The 26,719-nt window shown below is 44.2% G+C and overlaps 2 protein-coding genes across 2 annotated transcripts in view; one reads left to right on the forward strand and one right to left on the reverse strand.

The window, feature by feature from the left end:
* Positions 1 to 14,424, reverse strand: part of PIGN (phosphatidylinositol glycan anchor biosynthesis class N) — a 79,559-nt gene extending 65,135 nt beyond the window's left edge. The window contains exons 1-5 of the mRNA XM_033154430.1: positions 14,269 to 14,424; positions 11,833 to 11,894; positions 6,790 to 7,035; positions 5,863 to 5,984; positions 2,316 to 2,414 (exon numbers count right to left, since the gene is read on the reverse strand). Coding sequence (XP_033010321.1) covers positions 2,316 to 2,414; positions 5,863 to 5,984; positions 6,790 to 7,035; positions 11,833 to 11,894; positions 14,269 to 14,409 — 670 coding nt within the window. The 5' untranslated portion in view covers positions 14,410 to 14,424. The remainder of the gene's footprint in view (positions 1 to 2,315; positions 2,415 to 5,862; positions 5,985 to 6,789; positions 7,036 to 11,832; positions 11,895 to 14,268) is intronic.
* Positions 14,425 to 15,555: 1,131 nt separating this feature from the next.
* The window catches only part of RELCH (RAB11 binding and LisH domain, coiled-coil and HEAT repeat containing), a 56,640-nt gene continuing 45,476 nt past the window's right edge, over positions 15,556 to 26,719 (forward strand). Inside the window, exon 1 of the mRNA XM_033154432.1 lies at positions 15,556 to 16,166. Within this exon, the coding sequence (XP_033010323.1) occupies positions 15,650 to 16,166 (517 nt within the window). The 5' untranslated portion in view covers positions 15,556 to 15,649. The remainder of the gene's footprint in view (positions 16,167 to 26,719) is intronic.

A 26,719-nucleotide genomic window follows, 5' to 3' on the forward strand; every position in this document is an offset into this window, starting at 1 on the left:
TTTACCTTCCCGCCAGAGCGGTACCTATTTATCTACTTGCACTTTCATGTGCTTTTGAACTGCTAGGTTGGCAGGAGCAGGGACTGAGCAACGGGAGCTCAGTCCGTCGCGGGGATTCGAACCGCCGACCTTCTGATCGGCAAACCCTAGGTTCTGTGGTACCTGCGTCTTATTTTAAGCGGCGAAGAGTCTGATGACATTCTGGTGTTCTAACACAACTACAGTCACCCTTTAAAAAAAATGCAGAAACAAGAAGCAATTTGGCATAGATGCTGGAGAAACGGCTCGCCATTGGTTCAGATCTTCATGTGTGGAAGGTGACCCTGTACGGACTCTCAATGTCTAGCATAAGTGACATGTCAATGCCTGCAAAACCCCCTATCCAGGCAGAAAAGAGCAACTACATGAACATGGTCCCTTGCCAAGGAGCTGGACTGTAGGTTGAGCAATATGGTGACCACTTTGGGTGATTGCTTTTGGATGGAATTACTCCCAAGAGACTGTGATCTACTCCCAGAATAAATAAATAAAAACTAGCAGTGATCTACCATTGTCATTGGAGGGAGGAGGAGTATCCGTGGGGTGGATGGATTACCCAGAATTGTTGAGCTACACAATAAGGAACCCACGATCTACCAGGATCAGTCAGGGATCTACCGGTAGATCACGATCTACTGGTTGGACATCCCTGTGATACACCATACCCTGATTTTCCACACCAATAAGCCAATTAACCCACCCAAGCCAACGGCAACTATGTACAGTGTAGCACTAAAGGAATGTGACTCTAGAAAACGTGAAAACCATGGCTAGAGCAAAACAATTGAACAGGAAGGCTACAACCCCTTGTCACGTCCTTCCCAATTTCCTGCTGAAAGAAAATATATACTCCAAGGAGAATGTGCTGAGCCTAACCACACAAAATACAAGATATGTAACAGAGGATATGAAGAGAAGGGGAAGTTTCAATTGCTGAAAATGCCATATTTTAAATCCCTTCTGTCAGTTCTAAAATGGTATCGGGGAAGACGCACTGAGGTTTATCACATTATTCTGGTTCATGGATTTCAGACGTAGGCAGAGCAGCACATATTTTCTTCTCCCCAGGGTTCTTCTGCATCATTTACACAGCTCAAGGATTCTCCATTTGTCACTCCCATCTCCTACCAGTTACTTAACTATTCCTACTCTTAGGTCTCACGGCACAGAGACTGCCCTTCTGGAATCCAGAGTTATGACATTCCCATTCAGATGCTTCTATAATTAGCACACATGCACTGTTTTGCAAAATAGAACATTTCAAGGAAACAGATACGCTCTTTTTCTAAGCCCCAAGAGAAACACAACTATTGAGAGCAAGGACTCATCGAAACGCAGTGAGAATTATTTCCCAGGCTCGATGTTCAACAAGAACTGGGGGGAACAGGGGAAGAGGAGGTGGGGGGAAGACTAGGTCAGATTGTGTCCAGTACATAAGATCACAAAGTGCACCATGGACAAAGAATTAATGGCTACTCTCCTTCTGAAAACACTAAATCCAGTTATTGAAGCCGTATTTCTTTTGTTCACAAGGCCAAAGAGCAAGCATCGCAAAAACCATTTGACTTGGATCCAAGATTCCACAATACAAGCAGAAGGCAATGGTGCCCTCCTATGAGTAAGCAGAAATTTCCATCTCTTCCATCCCTCCCCCCGCCCCCCCCCCCCGAAAACTGCTCTGGAATGTCCACCAACCTTGTAAAGCCAGAATTTCAGAGCTGCAAAGAAGCAGGCTGCAGTAAACGGTCAACCCTTCTGCTCAAGTGGCAGTGCCATCTGCTCACACAAGATCTCTTGATCTTTGTATATTAGGGTGCATTTAAAAAAACAACAGCACCCTGTCACCCTGGTGCAGATAGCATTACACCTACCTATTTTTAGACTGATACACAAACATATGCAGACAACATATGTAGATTTATTGCAGGCATCCCCAAACTGCGGCCCTCCAGATGTTTTGGCCTACAACTCCCATGATCCCTACCTAACAGGACCAGTGGTCAGGGATGATGGGAATTGTAGTCCAAAACATCTGGAGGGCCAAAGGGTTGGGGATGCCTGATTTATTGGAATATCAGCAAGAAACCACAGTATGTTTTGAAGAACATTTGGAAAATGTTTGTGACCCTGTGCGGTGTTGCCACCAACCAAAGCGTGATTTCCAAATCTGCACACCCCACAAAGAGTTGCAAAGGACTTCCTTTGGACATTGCACTTTGTAGTAAAACTTTTGATGCTTTGTAAATGATGCATTGCCAAGACTAAAACATGCTTACCTTTAGCGAACATGGGCAGAATATCTGGACTTCCCCAGCTCCACGTGTATTTACTTTCATTGAAAACGGAATCAAACTCCACTGGGTTTTCTTTCCATCCTGTTAGGGAGACAATTGTTACTGTAGTGTTTCCTAAGGGCGATAACGCGAGTTTGGATACACTGTTGAAGGGAAATAAAAGTAGCAGGCACATTCTGAATGAACACCAGCACTTTTAATGAGCACTCAAACACATCTGTTTCACCAGGTGAGCACATAATGGGAGACCACAATTCCAGCACGTAACACAGTCAGAAAAATACGCAAACATACAGATATTACATCTTACAGTATACGTGCAGCCTGCCCAAAACAGAAGTTGCATCAGTAGATTTTCATGTATGAAGCAGACTTCCGGCGAGGACGCCATCGCGGGCGGTCGTGGGTCGCTTCGGCAGCGAAGCGACTCAGGCCGGCCCGGGGGTAGGAGCCCCGCTACCGGAAGCGGGGCTCCGTTAAACCGCGGGTCGAGCGTCCCGCGGCATGGGCTCTCCAGCGAGCCCGCTATGGCTCCGAACCCTTCTCCCATTCCCCCTGTAAAGGGGGAGTGGGGGTGAAGGGACCACGGAGCCGGGCTGTGGAGGCATGCCCCAACCGGACCGGCGAAGCGGCGGCCGCCGCTCGCGATGAGCGAGATCGTTCTACCTGTCAGAAGGAAAACAGAAGAAGCCCGTTGGCCGTGAGTACGTTAACAATTGGACTTATTTTTGACATTTGGCGCTCCGGGAGCTACGGTGGAAAGGAAGCCCGTTCTTTTCCCTTTGGTGGAGAGAAAGTAACTGCTTTGATGGTGACTGCTGTTGCAGTGGTGGATACAATGTTTTGAATTTGACAAGTGAGTCTGGTTAGACCCCTTTTGGGGGACCTAAGTTGGTGGAAATATTTCTTCTTGAAGTGGATAGAATGTAATCTTTTCGCCCTGACTCCAGGGAAAATGGCTGCGGAGACTTGTGTCTGAGATGGAAAAATACTGTGACTAAGATGGAAAAATACTGAAACCTGATACCCTATGCCCACTTCTACCATGTTGGGTTTCGTTTTCAAGCTGGTTTTAGACTCTGGACTGACTCACGAACAAAGGATTATTTTTTTGAACTTAGAATTGCTGAACCAGAAATTAACTTTGCTGAATCAGGATGACAATTTATATCCCACAAGAAAGACTATTCAGAACATTGTTAAAATGGAAGAAAACCTTGGCAGGGAGCTTAAGGGAATTATTGAAGTACAAAGTACAATGCTTTTGCAACTCCGAGAAGATGAAAAGTCCTGCTGGGGTGAGAGACCCAGGATCAGAAGACAATTTATATCCAATTTCTGGGGTGAGAGCCCAGGAATGATGGGGAAAAGATTTATATATCTACAATTAGAAGATGAACGGAATTTTGAAGCGGAGATGCTGGAAGGTGATGATTTGTATACCCTGATGCTCCCTGCAAGGACTGTTATAGATTGTGTCTGGAACTGTGGACTTATAAGAAAAGAGGACATTCTGAAAAATGGTTTTGGTGTAAGATGGAGAAATGTCTGGGGGGAGACCCCGAGATGGCGAAAGAAAATGGTTAGAAAAGGGATAGGGTGAAATACATTAAGGGAAAAATTAGGATGGTTTATTATGGTACCCTGAAGCCGGTGTGTTAAGATTTTAAGTTTTTGAACTAGAGAAGAGATATTTGAATTTCTTTATTAGCAGCAGTCTAAGTGAAAAAAAGAAGATGTATGATACAAAAAGTAATATGTTGTGCTATGTAGTTATATTATTAATTATTATGAAGTTATATTTAGAATAGATTTGATTCAAGCTAAGAAGTGATAGATTATTTTGGAGTAAAAACTAGATTTTAAGAAGTATGTTTAGTTTTGATTTTTGAATGATTTATTTTAGAGATGAGAAGTTACTAAAGTAAAATTAGAATTGGAACCAAAGGAGAGAAAACGGGGGAAGTCACCTAGTATTGATTCGAACAAGAAAAGTTTTTTTTTGTGCAAACAAGAAAAAGAATTATTGGTGAGATTTGTATTTGTTTTTATTATGGTTTGATTGTTGGGTTTGTGTTTGGGTTTGTGTTGGGGCATGTGTTATGTTGTTCTTTGTGTTGCAAAAGCCAATAAATTCTTTATTAAAAAAAAAAAGATTTTCATGTATGAAGCAGTTCCTAAGAGCACAGGATATGTCCAAAGCAGTTTATGTCAACATATTCCACAAATGACTGGCGTACCACTGTTACCCACTTTAATACCATCGTAAATCTCACAGAAGGTCCAATGTGCCAAGTATTTTGCATCTTTCTTCCCACTGAAATACCATAAAGAGCAAACCAAATTTTGTTTGCCTTCTCTCAGACACTGAAGAATAAACTCCACTCATTCCCAAATACCTATGCAAAACTGATAATGGTTAAAAGTTGCAATCCGATACACAAGGAATAAGTCCCCAATGGGATTACCTTCTCAGTAGACAGGCATGAATGTTGTCACTGTTCATTGTTTCAGGTGGCCAATGAAACTTGAAAACTAGCCTTCAAAATGATACTAATTATAGTGCACACAGCCTAGGCAAATAGTGCACACAAAAGCTTCCATAACTTTCTAGCACCACGTAGAAAACGGAAGAGTAACAGATATATGCCAACTGTCTACTATGCCAAAACAAAACTTCAGTTACAGGTGGGTAGCCGTGTTGGTCTGCCATAGTCGAAACAAAATAGAAAATTCTTTCCAGTAGCACCTTAGAGACCAACTGAGTTTGTTCTTGGTATGAGCTTTCGTGTGCATGCACACTTCTTCAGATACGTATCTGAAGAAGTGTGCATGCACACGAAAGCTCATACCAAGAAAAAACTCAGTTGGTCTCTAAGGTGCTACTGGAAAAAACAAAGCTTGAGTGACCACAATGCTAATCAGAGACCTAGTTGTTGTTGTTGTTGTTCAGTCATTCAGTCGTGTCCGACTCTTCGTGACCCCATGGACCAGAGCACGCCAGGCACGCCTATCCTTCACTGCCTCCCGCAATTGGCCAAACTCATGCTAGTCGCTTCTAGAACACTGTCCACCCACCTCATCCTCTGTCATTACTAGAGACCTAGTAACAAGGTACAAATCTCACTCTTCTTACATTTTAGACTTTCAAATTTACAGAGATTGGAGGTATAAGGCATGGATCCAAAAATAAGATAACTCAGGAAAGTCCATAGAATGAAAGACTGACACTGACACACACACACACACACACACACACACCGAAAATCATTTCCAAAGGGTCAGAGGACACCTTACACACTTTGGGATATAGTAAGGAGTCTGCTGAAAGAATTGTCCCAAATTGGAAGGGCTTCTGACCCCATACCCTACAACACATTGGTCAGGAGAGGCAACCAATCCGCCAGCGATACTTTTTGGTACAAGTTAATTTACCTTAAAATACAAGTTATAATAATTTTATAGTTAGTGGCCAAATATTCTAAAGCCCGTTCATGCAAACAAAATATTTTATGAATAATCAGCATACCTCTTGCAACAGCACTGACGTCTTCGTAAAATCCAGCTATGAGAGCTACATGCCCAGGTCTTGACTCTGTTGGAACGTGAGTATGAGATACTCCCCAGCTGCCTTTGGTTAACATGATATTCCTGGAAGTAAGTCACAGTGGTAACGCATGCAGTTTTTAAAAGCCAAATCCATGCTTGTAAGGCTCAAAAGGAAAAAGGAAAAACGGTGGCCCCACCGCTAATTTAAGGAAGCATTTCCACACATTTAACAATCACCATTTCTAAACTATAAGATTCTACGGCTTTTCCTAGAGAAAAACTCTAATTAAATGTTACATGGATTTTACAGTTTCACAACACTAAGCACAATGTGCTGGGGGTGGGAAGGTTATCACACCCTTCACTGATCCCTTAAAAAATTGGGATTAAGATAAAATAGGGGTGGGAAGAAATCTTACAAGGAAGTAACTGGCGTATTTAAAATAAGAATGACTACTGATCAATCTGGATAACCAAGTACAGTGGTGCCCCGCTTGACGAATGCCTTGCTAGACGAAAAACTCGCTAGACGAAGGCATTCGTCTAGCGGAAGGCAGCCCCACAAGACGAAAAAGTCTATGGGGCTGCCTCGCAAGACGGAAATTTTTCTTCTTTTTTTTCCGTCTAGCGAAAACGTGGCTTGCATTGCCGCTTCGCTAGACGAAAAACCCGCTAGACGAAAATTTTCGCAGGACGAATTATTTTCGTCTAGCGGGGCACCACTGTATATGAAGTGTCTTATTGGTCAAGTCACATTTTTAAATGGCAGAAATAATATTTTCTAGTTGCAAAATTTGGGCACAACAGTGCAAAATCCCTGTCCCATAGCTAAAGAGATTTAAAAAATAATAATAATAATCTCAGGGGTTGGAAGGATTAGGAGAGTATCTTAACAAGAGGAACATACCTAAGGTAAGGAGCATTAGAAATGCCACCGTCATCCACTTCATAAAGCGAATCCGCACGCAGACCATCGGCAACGAAAAGTACTAAGCGCTGCGCAGGTGGTGGCAGGGGAGTCTGATGGGGAGTCATGCCATGGACCAGAGGAGAGGTGAAGTAAATGTCAAAAATAGAGATCAGGAACACACAATGTACCAGGAGACCAGTCGCTACAAAGACCTGCATATTCATGGTGATGGGTTGTCCAGCGCTAAAAAAAGCAAAACAATTAGAGATGAGGCAAGCAATTGTTTGCTGCATTCTGAGTCTGCATCTGATTATACGTTTTGTGCATTCTTCAGTTCCATAGATAAGAGATTTCTTTTTCAAAAAAATTAACTGATTGCTTAATTCATCTTTCCGCCCCACTCTTCTCCAAGCTCAGGGCTGGGGTGACCCCGGGCAAGGTAATCTCGCTCGTACTCATTTTGGTGGGCCTCCCAAAATGAGTTTACCCAGGATTGGCAGGGTAGACAGCGGTGGGGACAAACACTCAGCCCAGAGCTATAAAGTGAAGTGCTGGGCAAAGGGGCTGCAGCCTCTATCTTCATTTGCCCAGAATGTCTCTGGATCCTGACATAGCTGGCTGCAGAGATATTCTGGGAGAATGAAGATGATGATGGCTCCATCTGCTTTCCTGCCGCCTGGCGTTAGTTACAGAAGTCTCTGAAATCTGGCATGTGCCCCACTGTGACAGGTGGTGACATCAAGCCTGTCAAAGCTTTATAACTCAGATCTGTTATCTTTAGACTATCTTTGGCTTGTTTCTCAATGGTCTAGTTTTGGGGTAATGCAAAGTCGAGAAAAGAATGCAATTCCTTTGCAATGCACTAGCAGAGGAAATGCCATAGCCTGCAGACCTAGCAGTTCGAAAGCACGCCAGTGCAAGTAGATAAATAGGTACTGCCATGGCAGGAAGGTAAACGGCGTTTCCGTGTGCTGCTCTGGTTTCTGTCGTGGTGTTCTGTTGTGCCAAAAGCGGTTTAGTCATGCTGGCCACATGACCCGGAAAGCTGTCTGTAGACAAACGCCAGCTCCCTTGGCCTGAAAGCGAGATGAGCGCCGCAAACCCAGAGTCGCATTTGACTGGACTTAACCATCCAGGGGTCCTTTACCCTTTTTTTACCTCTCTTTATGTTCTAGAGAGAGTCATAGTCTAGTGAGAAATGTATTCAGTAAGGCTGGTGTGGAACTGAACCCTATGTGCAAGCAAATCAGCCACATCAAATCAGCTGGGTGGAGGCACACAAGCTGAATATACCCAGTTAATCTCTCTCAAGTCACCAGTCCAAGATCCATTAGCTACATTTTCTGCAAGATATGAATGACTTATACACTCCTCCAGCCCCACTTCCTCCTGCATGGCTGGAAGCAGGGATTGGGAAGCTTTCACTTTCTCTTTTGGTTAACACAGCTTGCCATGTCATCCGAATACAGAACTGTGGTTCGCAATGACTATGGTTAATCTAAACAAGCCCAGCTCCAGAAATCGCAACGTTAAGTCAGCATGTTTGAAACTAACCAAACTTAACGTTGCGACTTCTGCAGGTGGCTTGTTTAACATTAGCCATAGTTTGCTGGGTTCGGAAGAAGAAGAAGAAGAGTTTGGATTTGATATCCCGCTTTTCACTACCCGAAGGAGTCTCAAAGCAGCTAACATTCTCCTTTCCCTTCCTCCCCCACAACAAACACTCTGTGAGGTGAGTGGGGCTGAGAGACTTCAGAGAAGTGTGACTAGCCCAAGGTCACCCAGCAGCTGCATGTGGAGGAGAGGAGACGCGAACCCGGTTCCCCAGATTACGAGTCTACCACTCTTAACCACTACACCACACTGGCTTGGACAACATGGCAGGACACAGTTAAACAGAAGCACAGCGAGAAGCTTCTGGATTCCTCCCAGCTGCATAAGAAGGCAGAAAGATAGAATGTGCAAGCATAGGAAACGAGAAGGCTCATTCACATGTGAATGCCAGTGTGATGTTTGAATGCAGCCAGTGCACTTGAATCCCCATTGTACATACCACCATTCCTTGCAAAAGGTTTAACTTGAGAGAGAGAGAGAAGCAACAGAGCAAAGAAAGTTGTCTGAAGAAGACACTTCTCCCCAGGCATTTCCATTACTCCCTGACAGGAGTACATCTTTCTTCTATTTCTTCCATTTATATAGGCCAATCTATTGCCTGAGAAGATTTGCGCCTGCTGTATAACCTGTAGTCTTCTGCTGAATCAGGTCCTCCAAGATTAATGGAAATGTCAACATAATGAGGCAAAATGCAGTCCTATTTCCCCCCAAAGCCACCATATCCAACATTGCCGCTCTTTGAACACTTAAAACTCACAATACTTGGGATGCTGAGATTGCCTTTTATTTTTAAAAGACAGAGAAAATAACTAAATATAAATATTTATGAAATATGCAACCATTTGTTTCCTATTTATGCTTTCAATATACGGAGAAACATATACAAAGTGTTGTTCAGATGGATATGTTATGCTGGTGTACAAGTATATTTAAAAGTGTCAAGGAATGACAGTAAAAATACTTTAGTCATCTCTTTCAAAAGGAGCGTGCTCCAGTGAGCATTATGTGCCTGTGTTGTATATAATTTAAGAGAATATAATGAAAATGCATTTTCAGTAAGCATGAGTGTCATGGCACGCGTATTACAAAGGGGTTTGATTAGCAGCCATTCTTTTAGCTGACAGGATATATTTTTTATTTTTTGAAAAATGTATTCCGTAGTATTTAATTTAGACTGTCAGAGAAATATGGAAACAATTCATCCATAAATAAATTGAAAACAAGAATAGTTTTATGGAAAACTGTTAAGTTGACACAACCATATTGTTCAGCACTAAGGACGCCCCTGTGTGTTAACCAAGTTTTGAGCTAGAATAATACTTTCAGATTTACTTTCTCTCATCACCATCATATACAGATCATTTCAACAACATTAAAATTCTGTAGCACGGCTACTTCCCCCACTCCCCACAATGTTCTAGGCATAATCATGTGCTCTTCCCCCCACCTTTGATTAGGCAAATGAGCATGAACAAATTTGCATGATCCAAATAATCTGTCATATAATGCAGTTTATAAGACATAATTTTCATAGGCTTTTACATTTAAATGTGTTTTGGTAACTCGTTTCATCTGTTTAAAATTGCAATATCGTCAAAGATTTTCAATGAGCATTTTGTACATTACAATAACAAATGGCATCTGCTTTAAGATGTAAATGTGGCTCAGCAATGCAGAAGCAAACCTAAGGCTAAAAAGCTCCCCCCGAGAACTGAACGTTTTATTGTCAAGTTAACTCTCTGCACCAGCAATCCCTATGCAAAATCTTGAAGGGGTAAATATGATTATCTGCTGTCCTGGCTTGTGGGTCACAAAGCTTGTAGGTCTTTATAACTTCCTGCTACACTTTTTAGACGGCAGGATGGGATATTCAACTCAGCCTCTGAGGCACCCCTGATAAGTTGGCATAGCAAGGCCTGGAAGTTATTTTCACTACCACAACTCTAAATTCAGCTAAGACTGAAACAATATTTGTCTGAAAAGGTCCATAAAGCTGCAGATTAAAAAGGAATATCGAACACTAACCATGAATGGGCCTTCTAGGTTAGCACAGGGATGTTGCAGGTTGTATGGCTGGGATGCGCCAAAGGCAGAGCCATGTAATTTGACAGATTTCCTGTTCTTTTCCTCTAGTTTTGCTTTCTGTCCCATCAATGGCCAAGCATAAAGATGCCGCCTCCACACACACACACACACGAAACAAGGAACAAGATGAAACTGGATGAGCGTGTCCCTCTGAGGAGAAACAAAATAAAAGAATTCCTTCCAGTAGCACCTTAAGAGACTAACTAAGTTTGTTATTGGTATGAGCTTTTGTGTATCTGAAGAAGTGTGTACGTGTATCTGAAGAAGTGTACATGCACACGAAAGCTCTTACCAAGAACAAACTTAGTTGGTCTCTAAGGTGCTACTGGAAGGAATTTTTTTATTTTGTTTCGACTACGGCAGACGAACACGGCTACCTACCTGTAACTAGAACCTCTGAGGAGAGGATGTTGTGTGGAGCTTATCTCCCAATGGAAGCATCAGCTAAGGGGCATAAGATCTAACTGGTAGTGTGGATGTTGAGGACCAAGTGGCCTTGCAAACACCTGCAATATCTGTGTTTGTGGACAGGGTCACTGAAGTAAAGTGGGCAGGTGCTGTGCCTCCTAGGTGAGGGCAGCGCATGCCTTAATCCACCAGCTGACAGAGGAAGAGGCTGCCTTTCCTAAAGAAGTGGGAGAAGAAGACACAAGGGTGGAGTCAAAGAGGCCAAGAGCCTCTGTTCTGACAAGATAGTTTTTCAGAGCCTAGGCTGTGCCAGAGTTGCTCCCGGTAATGGAGAGATCTGGGGCAAAAAAAAGACTGAAGGTCCCATTACTGAGCCCTATGAAATGGAGAATTTATTTTCAGGATGAAGGGTTAGCACAAAAAACACCAACCCATCCTTGTGGAAAGTGCAAAGATTTGTAGTTATGGAAGTACTGAACCTTGCTGTCCCCTCTGTTTTGCATGAGAGTGTGAGTTCAAGAATCTTTGGTGTTGCAACACTGAAGATTGCCATTGCTTGCCTCTTAAGGGTGTTAGGTCTAAGTCGTTGGCCAAGGCCCTGCTGTAGGAAACAAAGATCCTTGACTCTGGCCTTTTAATGGTTTCCACATGGTCTTGGAGATCCTGATGGTTGAGGCTTTCCTAGGGTGCTGATCACAGTAGGTGAAGTTCCAAGCTTGGTGAGGTACGTGGCTGGGTGGAGCCAGGTGGCGTTGGGATGAACAACCAGACCTTGGTGCAGCTGGTCTTTTTCTAAGAGGCAGAAACCCAAGTGGAATTGCTGCTAGATGCAGGATCTCAAGTGACCACTTGTGCATTTGCCTTCCCATAACTCTACGATGGGAGATTTAACTGCTGAGGACAATAATCGTACAGCTAAGATAATATACTCACCAGACCAATGAAGAAGCATTGAAACTCAGCCCACAGTCATTGCTTGTTTTCTTCCATCTGCCCTAGTCCAGATCATGAAAGGGGGGGAAATGAGCTTGCGGTGGAGCTCTCCGTGTTTATCCTTGTGGGGGAGCTCACCTAATGTGGTGGTGGTGGTGGAGGAAAGGAGGTGTTTGGGCAGGTGAGTGAAAAATAAATCTATGGCATTTTATTTCCAATTTAAATGACTTTCAGATGCCTTGACCTTCCTGAATATGCCTTGTATTTCTACCAGCAGTCTCCTTCATAGAATACAAACAGTGCAAAAAAACACTGCCGTGTGCACTGAACACCACTAGGGGATGCAGTTGCTAAGAAATTGCTTTCTAAAAAATTAGCATCTAACATTTAGGTAGTCCAAACATTACAATTTCAAGCTTTCTATTAATTGCATAAAACCCTATAATGTAGTTGAGGAATAGTCATAGTTCAGTGGTAGAGAAACTGTCTTGCATGTAGAAGTTCCCAGGTTCAATCCAACAGTGGCATCTGCAGCTCTGGCTGGGAATGTTTCCTGTCTGAAACCCTGGATAGCTGCTGCCAGTCTGTGTGGACAATGCTAGGCCAGGTGGATCAATGGTCTCAGTTAGTATAAAGCTGCTTCCTGTGTTAGTTCGGTGCTAATGATGCCAAGGTCATGGGCCAAGAGGTCTTTGATTCCTGCATTGCAGGGGCTTGGACCAGAGATCCTCGGGGTCCCTTCCAACTCTACAATTCTGTGATTCTGTGTTCCATGATCTGTGAGTTCTGTTCCCCTTAAAAGCCTTATTTATTTGCTTGTTTTGCTTTAAAGTATATATAAGACTACTTATATTTTACTTTCTTGGGCTCCATGATCACTGCAGATGGTGACAGCAGTCACGAAATTAAAAGACGCCTGCTTCTTGGGAGGAAAGCAATGACAAACCTAGACAGCATCTTAAAAAGCAGAGACATCACCTTGCTGACAAAGGTCCGTATAGTTAAAGCTATGGTTTTCCCAGTAGTAATGTATGGAAGTGAGACCTGGACCATAAAGAAGACTGATCGCCGAAGAATTGATGCTTTTGAATTATGGTGCTGGAGGAGACTCGAGAGTCCCATGGACTGCAAAAAGATCAAACTTATCCATCCTTAAAGAAATCAGCCCTGAGTGCTCACTAGAAGGACAGATCCTGAACTTGAGGCTCCGGTACTTTGGCCACCTAATGAGAAGAGAAGACTCCCTAGAAAAGACCCTGATGTTGGGAAAGATGGAGGGCACAAGGAGAAGGGGGCGACAGAGGATGAGATGGTTGGACAGTGTTCTCGAAGCGACTAGCATGGGTTTGGCCAAACTGCGGGAGGCAGTGGAGGATAGGGGTGCCTGGCGTGCTCTGGTCCATGGGGTCACGAAGAGTCGGACACAACTGAATGACTGAACAACAACAACATAGTTTTTATATTTTGCACCAGAGAGGCTGGGACAACCCAGTCAGATGGGCGGCATATAAGTAAAAAAACAACAACCATTATTATTGTTATTATTATTCTGCCAGGACACAAAATGGCAGGCCTGATGTATTCAAAGCTGCGGGCTGGATGCACCAAGCTCTGGGCCCTCCAAGCCGCCAACTTCAGACACCTTCATGGGGCAGATCTAAACCAGAGGTGGATTTAGGGCAGGGGTAGGCAACCTAAGGCCTGGGGGCCGGATGTGGCCCAATTGCCTTCTCAATCCAGCCCAAGGACGGTCCGGGAATCAGTGTGTTTTTACATGAGTAGAATGTGTCTACTGAATTTTGGGGGCCCCACAGGGCACCGCTGACATTTGAGACCCCAAGATTTGCTGTCTAATCACTCTTCCCTCCCCCCAACCAGTGACTAGCAAGGGTGGGGTTGACAAAACAAGCAAAGGGGCGCAAGCAGAAGCAAAAAAAGGGGAGAAAAATGGAGGGCAAAGAACTGAGGGGAAAGCATACTAAGGGTCCGGAGAAAGGAGATAAAGCACTCATGACAGAGGCAAAGATGGGAGAGGGTGGGTGAGTGGGGAACCACCAAACTCGCACAAAACACATACCAGAAAGGCTACAGATAAGAAGCAATTTTGCTCAGATGGAAAAAAGGATCCCAACCCCCCAGCCCCCACCAGCAGGCAGTGATGGAGAAACCCTGCCCCGATCCTTCGTTTAGCAAGAGGCGTCATCCTCTATCAGCAACAACTGGCAAACAGCCTTTCATGAACTGGGGGGGGGGGGGGGGGGGGGTGTTGCGCAATCAGTGGGTTTCCTGGTTGGCGGGGGTGGGGGACTGATGCGGAAGTGAAGAGAACAAGCCACATTTACACCCGACCCCCAGCCAAAGCGTGGTCGCCTGCGAGTGGGGTGGGGCGCGGGGGCGCGCGCGCGCGCACACACACACACGCGACCTCCTACTCACACGTTCGGAAGCAGGCGCCTCTGCACCCTTACTAAGCACCCCGGCGCGCGTCAAAGGGCCTCGGGAAAAGCATCGCGAGATCCCCGGTGAAAGGGAGCGAGAAGGAGGAAGAGCCAAAAAGTGTCCTCCCCTGTCAGTCATGCATCTTGCATGTCCAAGATGCGCTCAGGTGGAGCCGCGAGACAGGTGTGCACCCTCCTGCTCACCGCCTGTGCCTCCAGAGAGAGAAACGTGAAGAGTATAACGCACGTCGACTCTCACAAACCTCGTGCTCGGTTTTTTTGAAATAGCTGTTTTGCACTTTGGCAGAAAGAGTGGTTTGCAACCAAATTTTTGTTTGCTCCCATAGCTATTGGCGGGGGTTTGAAGTTGACCACGACCCAGTGTCGCGTCCTTTGGTGCAACTGTCAGATCGGAAACCAAAAGGCTTCATATGCACCTGGTCAAATTCTGCACTGGATTTCGGCCAACAAGGGATAAAACACACCGGCGCGTGTGGTGGTTGTTGCAAAATTAATTCTATTTAAACCGCCACATTCCCTGTCCCCCTGAATATTGAATTTCTGCCGAGATTCAAACCTCAAGCCAAAGCTTGCGTTTATTTAAATACAAACAAACTGCGCTTTTTTAAAAAACCGTCTCAGTCTCCGCTTCAGTACAGCACTGACATTTCAGGGATGTAAAATAAAAATAAAAATAGCAACTTTCACCTGTCCGACCTACAATCTAGGAATAATAATAATAATTAATGGACTACAGTGCATCCCGGCCACCACCGTCACACCGATGCAAAACGAGAACAAACATGGTCTCTGCATCCTCGGGGTTTTTTTTTTTTTTTTTGCATTGTTTTGAGGGGGGAAATGTATTTACCGCCTGAAACAAGACGCAGGATGCAATCTCATGTCAGGTAGGAGAGCGGGCATTCTTCCTAGGCAACTGAGTTAAAACAAATATGATATGAATATGTATTTGCTTCTACCTTTTTTTCTTTTTCTTTTTTTCCTGCGCTACCCTAAAGCCTTGCTCTTTTCTCCGTGGGCGCCTCCTGGTTGTTTTCAAGCAGCTGCCGGTTTCTCCCCACGAGGAAGGAGAGGGGAACGGCGCCCACGCGGACCAAACGAAACCTCCTGTATGCCCAGAAAAAAACATACGAGCTGCCCCCTCTATTGCTTTCGAAAGTCTATACCGCGCCGCGAGGACGTCGGAGACAGGAAGCATCCGGGTGGCACTCTCGCGAGAGGCGAGACCAGGAAGAAGCTGTGAGCTCTTGAGGAGGAGGAGGAGGCGGGCGGTTGGTGGGCGCCGCCGGCTGCTGTGGTAACGGGGCTCCGTCGGGGGAGGGGGGAGAGCTGCTTCGGGCGCCTCCCCTGCTCCCAAGATGGCGGCGGCGGGGACTGCTGGGGTGAACCCTTTCCTCAGCGACTCCGAGGAGTCGGACCCCGACGAGGCCAGGCCCGGCGGAGGCAGCAGCAGCAGCGACTCCGGCGGCGGAACGGCAGCTCCGCTCCCGCTGCCTTCGTCGGCCTGCTCTTCGCCGCCGCCACCGCCGCCGCCCCTCCAGCAGCAGCAGCAGCAGCATCATCTGCCCTTGCCGCCTCCCTCCTCCCTGCAGGCCGAGGAGCCGCCTCGGGTCCCCGTGGACGCCCTGGCGGCTCAGCTGCTGCGCGACCAGTTCGTGCTGACGGCGCTGGAGCTGCACACGGAGCTGCTGGAGAGCGGCCGGGAGCTCCCCCGGCTGAGGGATTACTTCTCCAACCCGGGCAACTTCGAGCGCCAGGGAGGAGGAAGCTGCGCTGGGGGGACGACGACGGCGCCCACCCCGCCGGCCTCGGCGGCCCCGGGGCTGCTGGCGGGGGCTGGAGTGGGGAAGGAGCCCGGTGCAGCAGGACAGCTCCGTAAGTTGGGTTTGTGGAGGGAAACAAATTAAATTAAATTAAATTAAATTAAATTAAATTAAATTTTAAAAAGTGTAACAGTTCCGCCGACTCGGTCCTTGGTTGACCTTGGTAGGTTGTTTGTTTTCGCTGCACTCCTTATTTTGCTTCGGAGCACCTATCAGTCGTGGCAGGAAAGGAGGCGAGGCGGGCAGGGTTTGTTTTTGAAAGCAAGTGTTGGGTTTGGCACGTGTAAGGTAATGCTCGGGTTGGGCTCACTCCGCTCCACCTCACGCAACCCCACCCCATCCAATGCCCTGCTTAAGTTAGTAAGTTAGTACCATCATATAGTTCAACATCAGTGCTTTTTTCCCTGGGTAAAAGGGGGGTGGGGAACTCACCATGAAGTTTATAGCTGGGCCGTTTGGAGTGCCACCCACACACCCCAGGGCAGTGCTGAAATGTAAGCTGGGATGAAAAAACTCAAAGCAGACAATAATCAGGATTAGAATTGGCTACAGATATAGGCAGATATTTGGCTCAGGCATTCCAGTCTGCCCCACCCAAAAGACCAAAAAAAAATTATAAAATTTTTAAAAGGTAAGGGAACTCAGTTCCCCTGTCTTCCTGCTAAAAAAAGAATTTCAAAAAACCCTGGTCAACATGGTGTTGTTTGCCACACTTAGGGAGCAGTCCTGTAAAGAGCTGGAATGAATGAGCTGGCGCAAAGCTCCTTTCAACAGGGGCTACTACTACCGGTAGCAGAGCTGACCTAAGCCTGGCAGAGAGAAAATAAACTTTTAAAGTAGTACCTGAGATACACCACCCTTTTTGATGCCTCGACTTATGCCAGGTTGCCAAGTCACATGACTGAGCTGAGGATCCAGCCTCTGCTCCTGCCTCTGCCACACTGCTTTGTCAGGACTTACCCCAGTTTAAGAGCCACTGAGCTCTGCTCAGCCAACTAGGTCCCAGCTCTCCTGGGATGAGAGAGATGATATACCCTGGCAGAGTCCAAGGATTAAGTAGTTAAGAGAGCATAACTCCCTCCCAGCTCAGCCAGAGCTCTGCAGGAGCCTAACCCTCTCATCCCAATAGATCTTGCTATAGGGGAAGAGCTTGCCTTAGTGGGAAGATGGGTTGTGTGATATTACTACAGTATTAAGACTGGAACCCTATGCATACTTACCTGGGTATAAGTCTCCCATTTAACTCAATGGAAATTACTTCTGAGTAAATAGGTACAGGTTGGGTTGCAGGTCATCACCCCTCATGCAGGTGGCATTACTTTGACAGGGTTGCTAGGTCAGAGGCTATTGCTTCTAAACATTAATGATCCTAGATTATTATAGTTGTTGCCGTTTTCTTATAGCCATCTTGTTGCCATCATCTTCTGTTTTTAACAGTATAGCATTGGATGTACATGTTTATCTTTTTCATTCTTGCAAGTAACATATCATCATGAGCACAGGCTGTGCTGATTATTCACACATCTGCAGAGGTGACAAGAATAGCCATGACTATTCCTGATCTGTGTGGGTTTTGCTTTCTTTTTGCAAGGCTAGGTGTTGGGTTGGGTTGGGTTCTTCTGAATCACTTTCTACTTTATAAAAGTGAAAACTGACTCCCCTGTCACTTGCAGTTTGGTGCTGAATCACCAAGCCAGGGTTATAGAGAAAACCCATGGAATCATAACCAGTTAACAATGGGCTAGATCCAGGCTTCTGCTCTTGCAATGGGGCCTCTCCTTCCTCCTCTTCCTCCTACAGCCTTCATGTGCTTCCAGAATTTGCTTTGGAGGGCTGAGGAACTTTCCAGAGCAGATGTTGGGAGCATTCAAGGTGCTGGAGCAGGGAAGAAGACTAAACTAGAAGTTACATTGTGAAGTGGATGTCCGTTGTGCAAGTGGGCAGTCAGCATTGGATGATGCTCCTTATATCACAATAGTAGTTGGCCAAATAGAAAACACTGTGTTCATATTACTTGCTTTGTGTTTACTTCCTTTAAATAACTGGCATGATGTTGTTTCATTGCACCCATAAAACAGTACTGTACCTTAAGTACTTGAAGTGGCTATTGACATAATTTGCCATAAGTGTTAGCATCTTGTTTAATGATGGAGGCATGGCTGACGCTGAGGCATTGAATTGGGAAATGGGTATTCCTGTGGAGGTGGATATTAGCAGGTTTCTGTGTATTTTGTTGGAAAGGTACAGTGAGCATTCGGGTATGTGCAAGTATCTGCAGCAACCCAAATTTGATTGAAATGTTTCTACCATTGCCAGGATATAGATAAAGCAGATACTCATACAGAAGCTGTTGAATGTGCCATTGTATTAGCTTTATCTATAGGGTCAATAGGTTTATGTTGTTCTGGATAAAATGGAAATAACTTAGGTTAATCATAAGACACATTGGAGTGATAGAACTTCCCAGGTACACCTCAGAACTTCCTGAGTTGCAGAATTATCCACATTGGCATTTCAACAAGCATTATCAGACGCTTAGAAGACAAGAACAGTATAGGGAAAATATTAATGTATGGAACAATTTTTGTTCTTTCCGGCTATGACTCTTAAACTATTCTTCAAAGTAAGAAGGAACAACTTCTAGTCCTGATGAAATGCTGGGGTCAGATGTCTGCAAAAACACTATTCATGTGACTATTCCATTCTCATGATCAGGTCAGGTGGAGCATTGCTTCCTTCTGTAAACTGGAAAATTGCAACTTGAAATCTTCTAGGTCACAAAAGTTAAGCTATAATTGTGTGTCTGTTCTCTGCCTCCACGTTATGCTTCTCAGAAGTTAGACTTACTCCCATGAACAGATCTTAACACATGTGTTCACTATAGCAAATTGTAAAAATCAATTTTTAGAATTGTATTAGTGGAATGGACTCAATCCAACTCTGTCTTAAAATACCTGTTCCTAAAGCTAGTATGGGCAACATATGGTCCTTGAAGCTACTTAAGTTACATTACTCCTGTCCCCCCCCCAATATTTAGAGGTGTTAACCATGTTTAGTAGTAGTACCAATATATTTTTGCACTAGTATTAGTGTGGTATGACACAAATGATAGAGTGTATTATTTGATACATTTTGGGGTTAGGAAACAGAGAAATGTTGTTAGGTATTTTACCCTATAAAATGTTCAATTATATTATAAACTCCTTTTGAAATAGGAAAAATACCAGTAGCGATGAATTTTTCATTTATTGCTTTGGCACTAACTTAAGAAGGTGGGAATCACACCACTCTCTCCCTTCCCTCCACATGTGAGGGTGAGAAGTAACACTTCCCAGTTCTGAAGAAATCTCAGTTTTCTGTTAAATTGGAATATGGGAACTGCAGTTTGTTCTGGGCTGAGCATGGACGATTTACATTTTCATTGCACATGCAATCAGGAAGGAGGAAGAATGCTCTCTTTTCACAACTAATAATGCTTTGTGGTTATGTCCAAACTGCGCCTTCGTGCATTGATTCATTTTTAGATGAACTGATTACTGAAGGTTGCACCATATTGTGGGCAATCCATCCTAGAATCCTATCTGTCCAAGAGCTTCAAATCCTGTTCAGACATTTTCCATGTGTAGACTCTGTGCATGGAGAAGGGACAACAGGATTATACCCCTGTTGTTTTCCATAGCCTTGAGCACACGTCTGGGTTTCGTTGGCATGGATTTATGTCTAGCACAGAGATTGAGGACCTTTTTCAGCCCAAGGACCACATTGCCTCATGGGCAACTTTCTGGGGGCCTTGTGTCAGTCGTGGATGGAATGATGGATGTGGCTCTTTACTTTTGCACAATTGGCTACGTTCCAGTCACTCAAAAGCCAGAAGTTTCTACACTCACACCCATGCACATATCTCTCCATCCAGGCAAGCAAGAGGCATTATCGCAGTTCAAGGACATATTCCAAGCCAGGTAAAAGCACTCAAGGAGAGCTTGGTGTAGGGCTGGTGAAGGGTGTGACCTGGAGAGAGCCCTGAAGGTCAGATTGAAAGGCCTGCAGAATTGCATTTGGCCCACAGGTTCCTCACCCCGGCATAGTGAAAGCCTAACAAAGACCAGAACCCCTATGTGGTATTGACAAGCTGGAACAAGTGGAGGGAGGGCAACCAAGATGATTAAGGATCTGGAAACCAAGCCTTGTGAGGAATGGTTGAGGGAGTTGGGTATGTTTAGCCTGGAAAAAGAGGAGACCGAGAAGAGATCTGATAGCCATTTTCTGATATCGCAAGGGCTGTCTCATGGAAGATGGAGCAGGCTTGTTTTCTCCTGCTCTGGAGGGTAGGACCCAAGCCAATGGCTTCAGGTTACAAGGAAGGAGATTCTGACTAAACATCAGGAATAACTTTCTGATCAGCGGCGGAGGAAGCCTTTCTGCTGCCCAGTCATGCGTAGTGGATCCAGTGCCACAGGAGCAGCAGCGAGCCAGCGAGCGAGTGGCAGGCCAGGCAGCCCCACGACACGCCTCTCGCTTGCCACGGGAACAGCAGCACCGGCCAGATGCACCTGGGCCGGCGCTGCTGCTCTCGTGGCGAGTGAGCGGTGTGTCGTGGGTCTGCCCCGTCCATATGGACGGGGTGCCAGGCGGCGGGGGAGGGGTCGGGGAGTGTCACCCCCTCCCCTGGAATCCGGGGCAGAGCGCCCCCTACGCACCTTCCTATGCCTCTGTTTTTGATATTAATAACTGTTCAAGAGTGGAACAGAGTCCTTCAAGAGGTTGTGAACTCTCCTTCCTTGGAGGTTTTTAAGCAGAGGTTGGATGGCCATTTGTCATGGATGCTTTGGTTGAGATCCTTGCATTGCAGGGGGTTAGACTAGATGACCCTTGGAATCCATTCCAACTCTACAATTCTATGATTATAGGTGATTCCAGATCCCAGTTGTGTTGAAGGAGTGAGTTGCTGCTTTTGTTTAGGATTTTGTTATATGTAAATCCATGGAATCACATGGAAACACATGGCTGTCCAGGCAATGTGGACACGCAAGGCACTGAACAGAGCAAGCAAAACCAGCAGCACAGTTCTACTGCCTCTTTCTCTAGGCATTGGTTTTTGACATGGAGGAAACCTGGATTTCAGGATCTCTCAATTCAGCCCTCTCTGCCCCCACAATTGCTTACTTGGAGAGTAAATGGTTGAGCATTGTTCTATCTGAAGATCTGAGAGTTATGCACTATTCATGAGGAATAGAAACGAGGTGGTAATAGTGGAAAACAAGACTATACAGGTATTCAGAAAAAGTGCTATTTTTGTTGAGTGGCTACTGTATTTTTGTAGGTGATTCTAGCTTAGAATTATTAAAAGTCAATTCTCATTAAGGCCAGCATTTGTCACATTTCTATAACTCATACTCTGCAGGCATGAACAATATATAGTACAGTGGATGCTCGGGTTGCGAACGCATTCCATGCAGGAGGCACGTTCGCAACCTGCAGTGTTCGCAACCGCTGTGTCTTTGCATGTGCAAAGCGCGATTTAGTTCTGCGCATATGCGAGCGCCGAAACCCGGAAGTAACCCGTTCCGTTACTTCTGGGTTTGGCGTGGTGCGCAACCCGAAATTGCGCAACCTGAAGCGGCTGTAACCCGAGGTATGACTGTAGTTTACAATGCTGTAAAGTTGGGTTGTAATGGTTAGTAAATATTTGTAAGATTTCAGATGTATTGTGTTTGTGCCATTTAATGAGTAGCATACATTCCCTTTTCCCTTTCTTTTAGACAATGTTCTTCTAGTATGTTACTGTTCGCTTTGACTCTGTCCCAGCACAGCTAGCAGCAGAATGATGTACCGTACTTGTGCTTCTACAGCATTTACCATGTTGGTCTGTAATTCAGGTGAACTTGACCAGAGCTAAAGACTATCTACGAAGAATGTACGTGGAAGAAACTTCTTGTAATCCGTATTTTGATTGGGGCATAACCTTTCAGATAGTACTAATCAGAATTTCACTCATACTAATTCTAACATGAAAAGTAAACTAAGAACTTGCTTCCTTTGGGCTACTGAAATACAAGTGTTGCAAAAGTGAGGAGTTGTCTCTTTTCCCCTCACCATTTCTTGTTCACAGCAACCCAGCCTCAATTATTAAACCCACAAGGCAGGCAGGCGGACACTTTTCTGCCCCCTTCACCTTGTTCTCATCCTGACAGTGGTTCATTATTAATTATAGCTGAAGGGCTCAGAAGTCCTATTCCAGGCTTAACAGAGTTAAAGGCACTGTAAAAATTCTAGGGCTTGAGTTTCTTCAAGGACTTCAGAACATTTATAGTTTTTGGAAATGATGGGCTTAACTACTTCTTATTCCTCAGAGATGCCTCAGATAACAACTCACAGCATGAAATAAGAAAATATAATTACCAGTACTCCTCATATGCACAGTAGCTAAAACAGAACCAGAGAAGTGGAAGTACAGGTATTTACTCCAGCAAGGGAAATCAAGTCTGTTGTTGAATAATTTACCACTGAAAAAAAGTTTGCACTGGAAAGCACATGATAATCTGCTGTTACTGTAGAATTATGTTTTCAGTTTGAAAAACAAGGCTTCATTTAAAATCATTCCAGCTTAGTACTTCAAGAAGGACATTAGATTATTACATACGATTGAATGTTTTCATTATTACTTCTTGTTCATCATTGATGCTTTTCATTTTCATTGCAGCATCAAAAAGGGGCCATAAATCTATAATAGACTAATTTTGGTTTATTGTAATCAAAGTTCTAGTCAAATAAAATTTTATGCCCCCCCCCAAAAAAAGCTTTCCAAACTGATTCAGTGCACCAAGTCCAGTGTAAAACATTCCAAGAAGCTTAGGTTTCTTCTGAAAAGACTTTAAGTTCACTTAGGCGTTGTCTGATGGAGAATCAAATATTTGATTAATAATTTTTAATAAAATTGAGTGCTGAATAATTAGAATGCAATATCTGTTCTCTGAAGTTCAGTATTTGGTCCACAAACCCATAATGGCATTTTATGCAGAATTACAGAAGTTCCGGGGGGGAGGAGATTTAGAAATTGAGTCTCAGCGCATGCTTACCAATTTAGTAACTAGGAAAGTCACTTTTTTTCTTTCAACCCAATCTTAACACAGGCATTATTGATTTTTCTGCCAAGTAATTTGCTCAACTGAAGCCACAGCTAAAGCAGCCTATTTGTCTGGGGCAAGTAGCAGTTGTCCCAGCAATTGCTTGCAGTGAATAGTAGTAGTAATAGGCTAAGTGGCAAATGCTTGCTCCATATGTTTATGATAAATCAATAAAAAAGAATAAAATAATAAAAAGGCAAATGCTTGGGCCTGCTTAACTTGTCGCCTCCTTGCTCACAATGGTTGTAGGCCAAGGTTGGCAACCATGATAGTGTTGCACTATTTTTATCTAAGCAAAATGCAGCACTTCACACTGAATGTTGCTTCCTGATGGGGTGTGTGTGTGTGAACATATATAGGCTGGCAGTACACATCAAATTCAGTCCCTACACACATGCTCTTCATAAATGTGTACACCTATTAGAAGATACACACAGATTGGCAGCAGTCATGGTAGTCTTTTGCACTCCCCTGATGTTTCTCCACAGCTGCTTGTTTCATGGTCACTCCCTCCTGATAAGCGGAAGAGAGCATTCACAGACTTGTTTACAAGTCTATAAATTGCAGCATATTTTAAAAGATATCTGCTATTTATATTCCCTTAGTTGCAAATTATTAAATCAAGGGTGGAGAACTGCTGACCAACAGCCTCTTGTCCTTAGTCATGCTCATACAGAAATTAGCATTACCACCACCACCAGCAGCCAAGAAAGCTCCTGTTCATGCTGATAGTACCTTTCCCCCCTAAACTATATTGCTGCATATGTAAGAGTGATTTTGAATAGGCAGTTTGGGGGGTGTTTGCCTTCTCCATGCACTGCCAGACCCATGACCTCAAAAAATCTCCTGTGTGCCGCAATGAAACTTAGAGAACATAAACCAATTGAAAGAATGGGACATTTTGCTGCATGACAGATCTTCAGTGGTGGGGAAATACGAGGTGACTGAAAGAAGATGGATAGCCCACTGCTAGCTCTGACTCCATCTGCCTCTCGTATGTGGTCCCTGTCAGATTTCCCACTCCCAAAGGAATACAGACCCAGCACTAAAAGGTACCCCACCACAGTCTTAAAATAAAAGCACTTCACACCTGTGTGCTGACAGAAGACTTGTGTCTACTGCAGTAATCAAAGATCTTGCAAACTGAATGCATGTTAGCATCTGTTTCAACTATAGCAACATTAAATGGAGTCCCTAAGTGATAAAATAGAGATAGCTTGTAAGTTTTAAGGAAGACAAAGTGTTGTGGAAATAAATTCTACTGCAAGTTGTTGTTGTTTTTTTGCGTTCTTGGAAACTCTTGAAAAGTTGCTTATTTTCATTTCATTAGAGTAAAATTACCAAATCTCCTTAGTGCCTTTTACTTCACATAATTTGCCTCAACTGATCAACACATTATTTTTCTCTGTTTTGAAGTGGTTACCTCTGGCATGAATAATAGCAGCAAGTCAGTATAGAGTAAAGGTGTGGAGTTTTGTGAAGTAATTTCAGGATTAGGTTGCCAAAATAACTTGTTCTACCTGTTGACCAGGAATATGGAAGTTTGGAGAGTTTCTGTGCTTGGCAGAAACTGTTCAAGAGGCTGACTTAAGAAACAAGCCACAGCCAGGCCAAGTTGCAGAAAGAACAACACAGTAAAGATTATTATAGGAAATAGGCTAGATGAAGCAGAAGAGTAAACTGGCAATTTAGATGGAGAGCAATTTTGTGATTTCAGTGCATCCTTTTGGTAGCACCAGAATAATGGTATCTATTTTAAAAATTATTTAGTTCTGTATTAAGACCTGTGGGATTACTTAACAATTATGAGACAGTACAACTCTTGCGTTTACAATGGGCACATCCTATTAACTTCTGTGGCATTTACTCCTAAGTAAGTGTACATGATTACAGCTCTAATACTCCCCCACTGCCAGAAATAGTGCAGTTGTACCTTGGAAGTCAAATGGAATCTGTTCTGTAAGTCCGTTCAACTTCCAAAACGTTTGGAAACCAAGAGCAGCTTCTGATTGGCTGCAGGAAGCTCCTGCTGCCAATTGGAAGCCGCAGAAGCCCTGTCAGATGTTTGGGTTCCAAAGAACATTCACAAACCAGAACACTCACTTCTGGTTTTGCAGCGTTCAGGAGCCAAAACATTCAACTTGCAAGGCGTTGGAATCCAAGCTACGACTGTATTACTATAATGTGTTTTGCCTGTCTCTCAGTTTATGGTTTTTTCCAGTTTCTTGATAAAGTTTTCCAGTTCTCCCACCCCCAGAGTAATGCATAAATAGTTCTTAGTAAGATATTACTACAGAAAGGAAGTTGATATTTTGCATCTACTCTGTGCCCAGTGAAGGAAAAGAAGCAGATCTCCTTGAAGCCAGCCATGTAATCATTTAATTTTAAGTTTCTCATTTAGCTAGACTAGTGTTTCTCAAACTTTAGTCCCCAGCTGTTGTTGGACTTAAACTCCTATCATCCCTAGTTAGCAGGACCAGTGGTCAGGGATGATGGGAGTTGTAATCCAACAACAGCTGGGGACCCAAGTTTGAGAAACACTGAGCTAGACAAACCTTAGTGTGCAACATGATAACTGCATAGTATAAAACACAGCTACCGTATTGGCCCAAATATAAGCTGCACTTTTTTCCAAATTCCAACAATGAAAAGTTAAAATGCGGCTTATATTCGCAACCTTACAATATCACTGCTGAAACAGCTGCCCTAGGTCAGTGGCCCTGCCTTGCCTTCCAAGGCCGGAATGGAGAGAGCCCCCCCCCCATGCCACCACGAGGGCTGTCAGGAAAGAAGGGGGAAGGGGGGAAGCCAGTAGCAAAACGGCATGGCTATCCCACAGGAAACAGCCCAGAGCACAGGGGAATGGTACCTGTAGGTTTTTCTTCTACATTTGCCATTTACGGGTGTGAGTGCCTGCAGAATTTTAAGGGAGCGGCTTATATTTGGGCCAATACAGTACTGCAAGGAGTTTTATTTTCCTACCCTTTTTAATTTCTTTACTATTCTGTTAAACTGTTTCTAACTAGTTTTATGCAGGTGTTACTCACTGTAGTAAGACAGCTCAGTTCCTTCTCCTGTTTCATGGCTTGGTATAGCACAATTCCTGTGCACAATTGACTTTTCTTCTTTTGCATTTAAATAGGTTTCAAACTTAAGTTGAAATTCCACACTTAGCATGTTTTCTTTAACCATTGAATTTGTTTATGTTTCAAACATGGGTGTAGTATAAGCAGCCTAAAAGGAAACATGCTGCTACTGTATTTGAGACATTCCTGTCCCCATATTTTTCTTGCTGTATTCCTCTTCCTCTTCCTGATCATTGGGGAAACTCCTCTTATTATTGTTAGATTTATATCCATCCCTTTACAGCTGTCATATTCGGCATAAACTCTTGTTTTCAGTGGAATTGTTACTATGCTTACAACACCTGTCCCTTCTCTAAATTGACTTCTTTTTATTCTGTTCCCCGTCTAAATAGAAG

Source organism: Lacerta agilis, chromosome 7 (assembly GCF_009819535.1).
Source record: "Lacerta agilis isolate rLacAgi1 chromosome 7, rLacAgi1.pri, whole genome shotgun sequence".
NCBI classification, from domain to species: Eukaryota; Metazoa; Chordata; class Lepidosauria; order Squamata; family Lacertidae; genus Lacerta; species Lacerta agilis.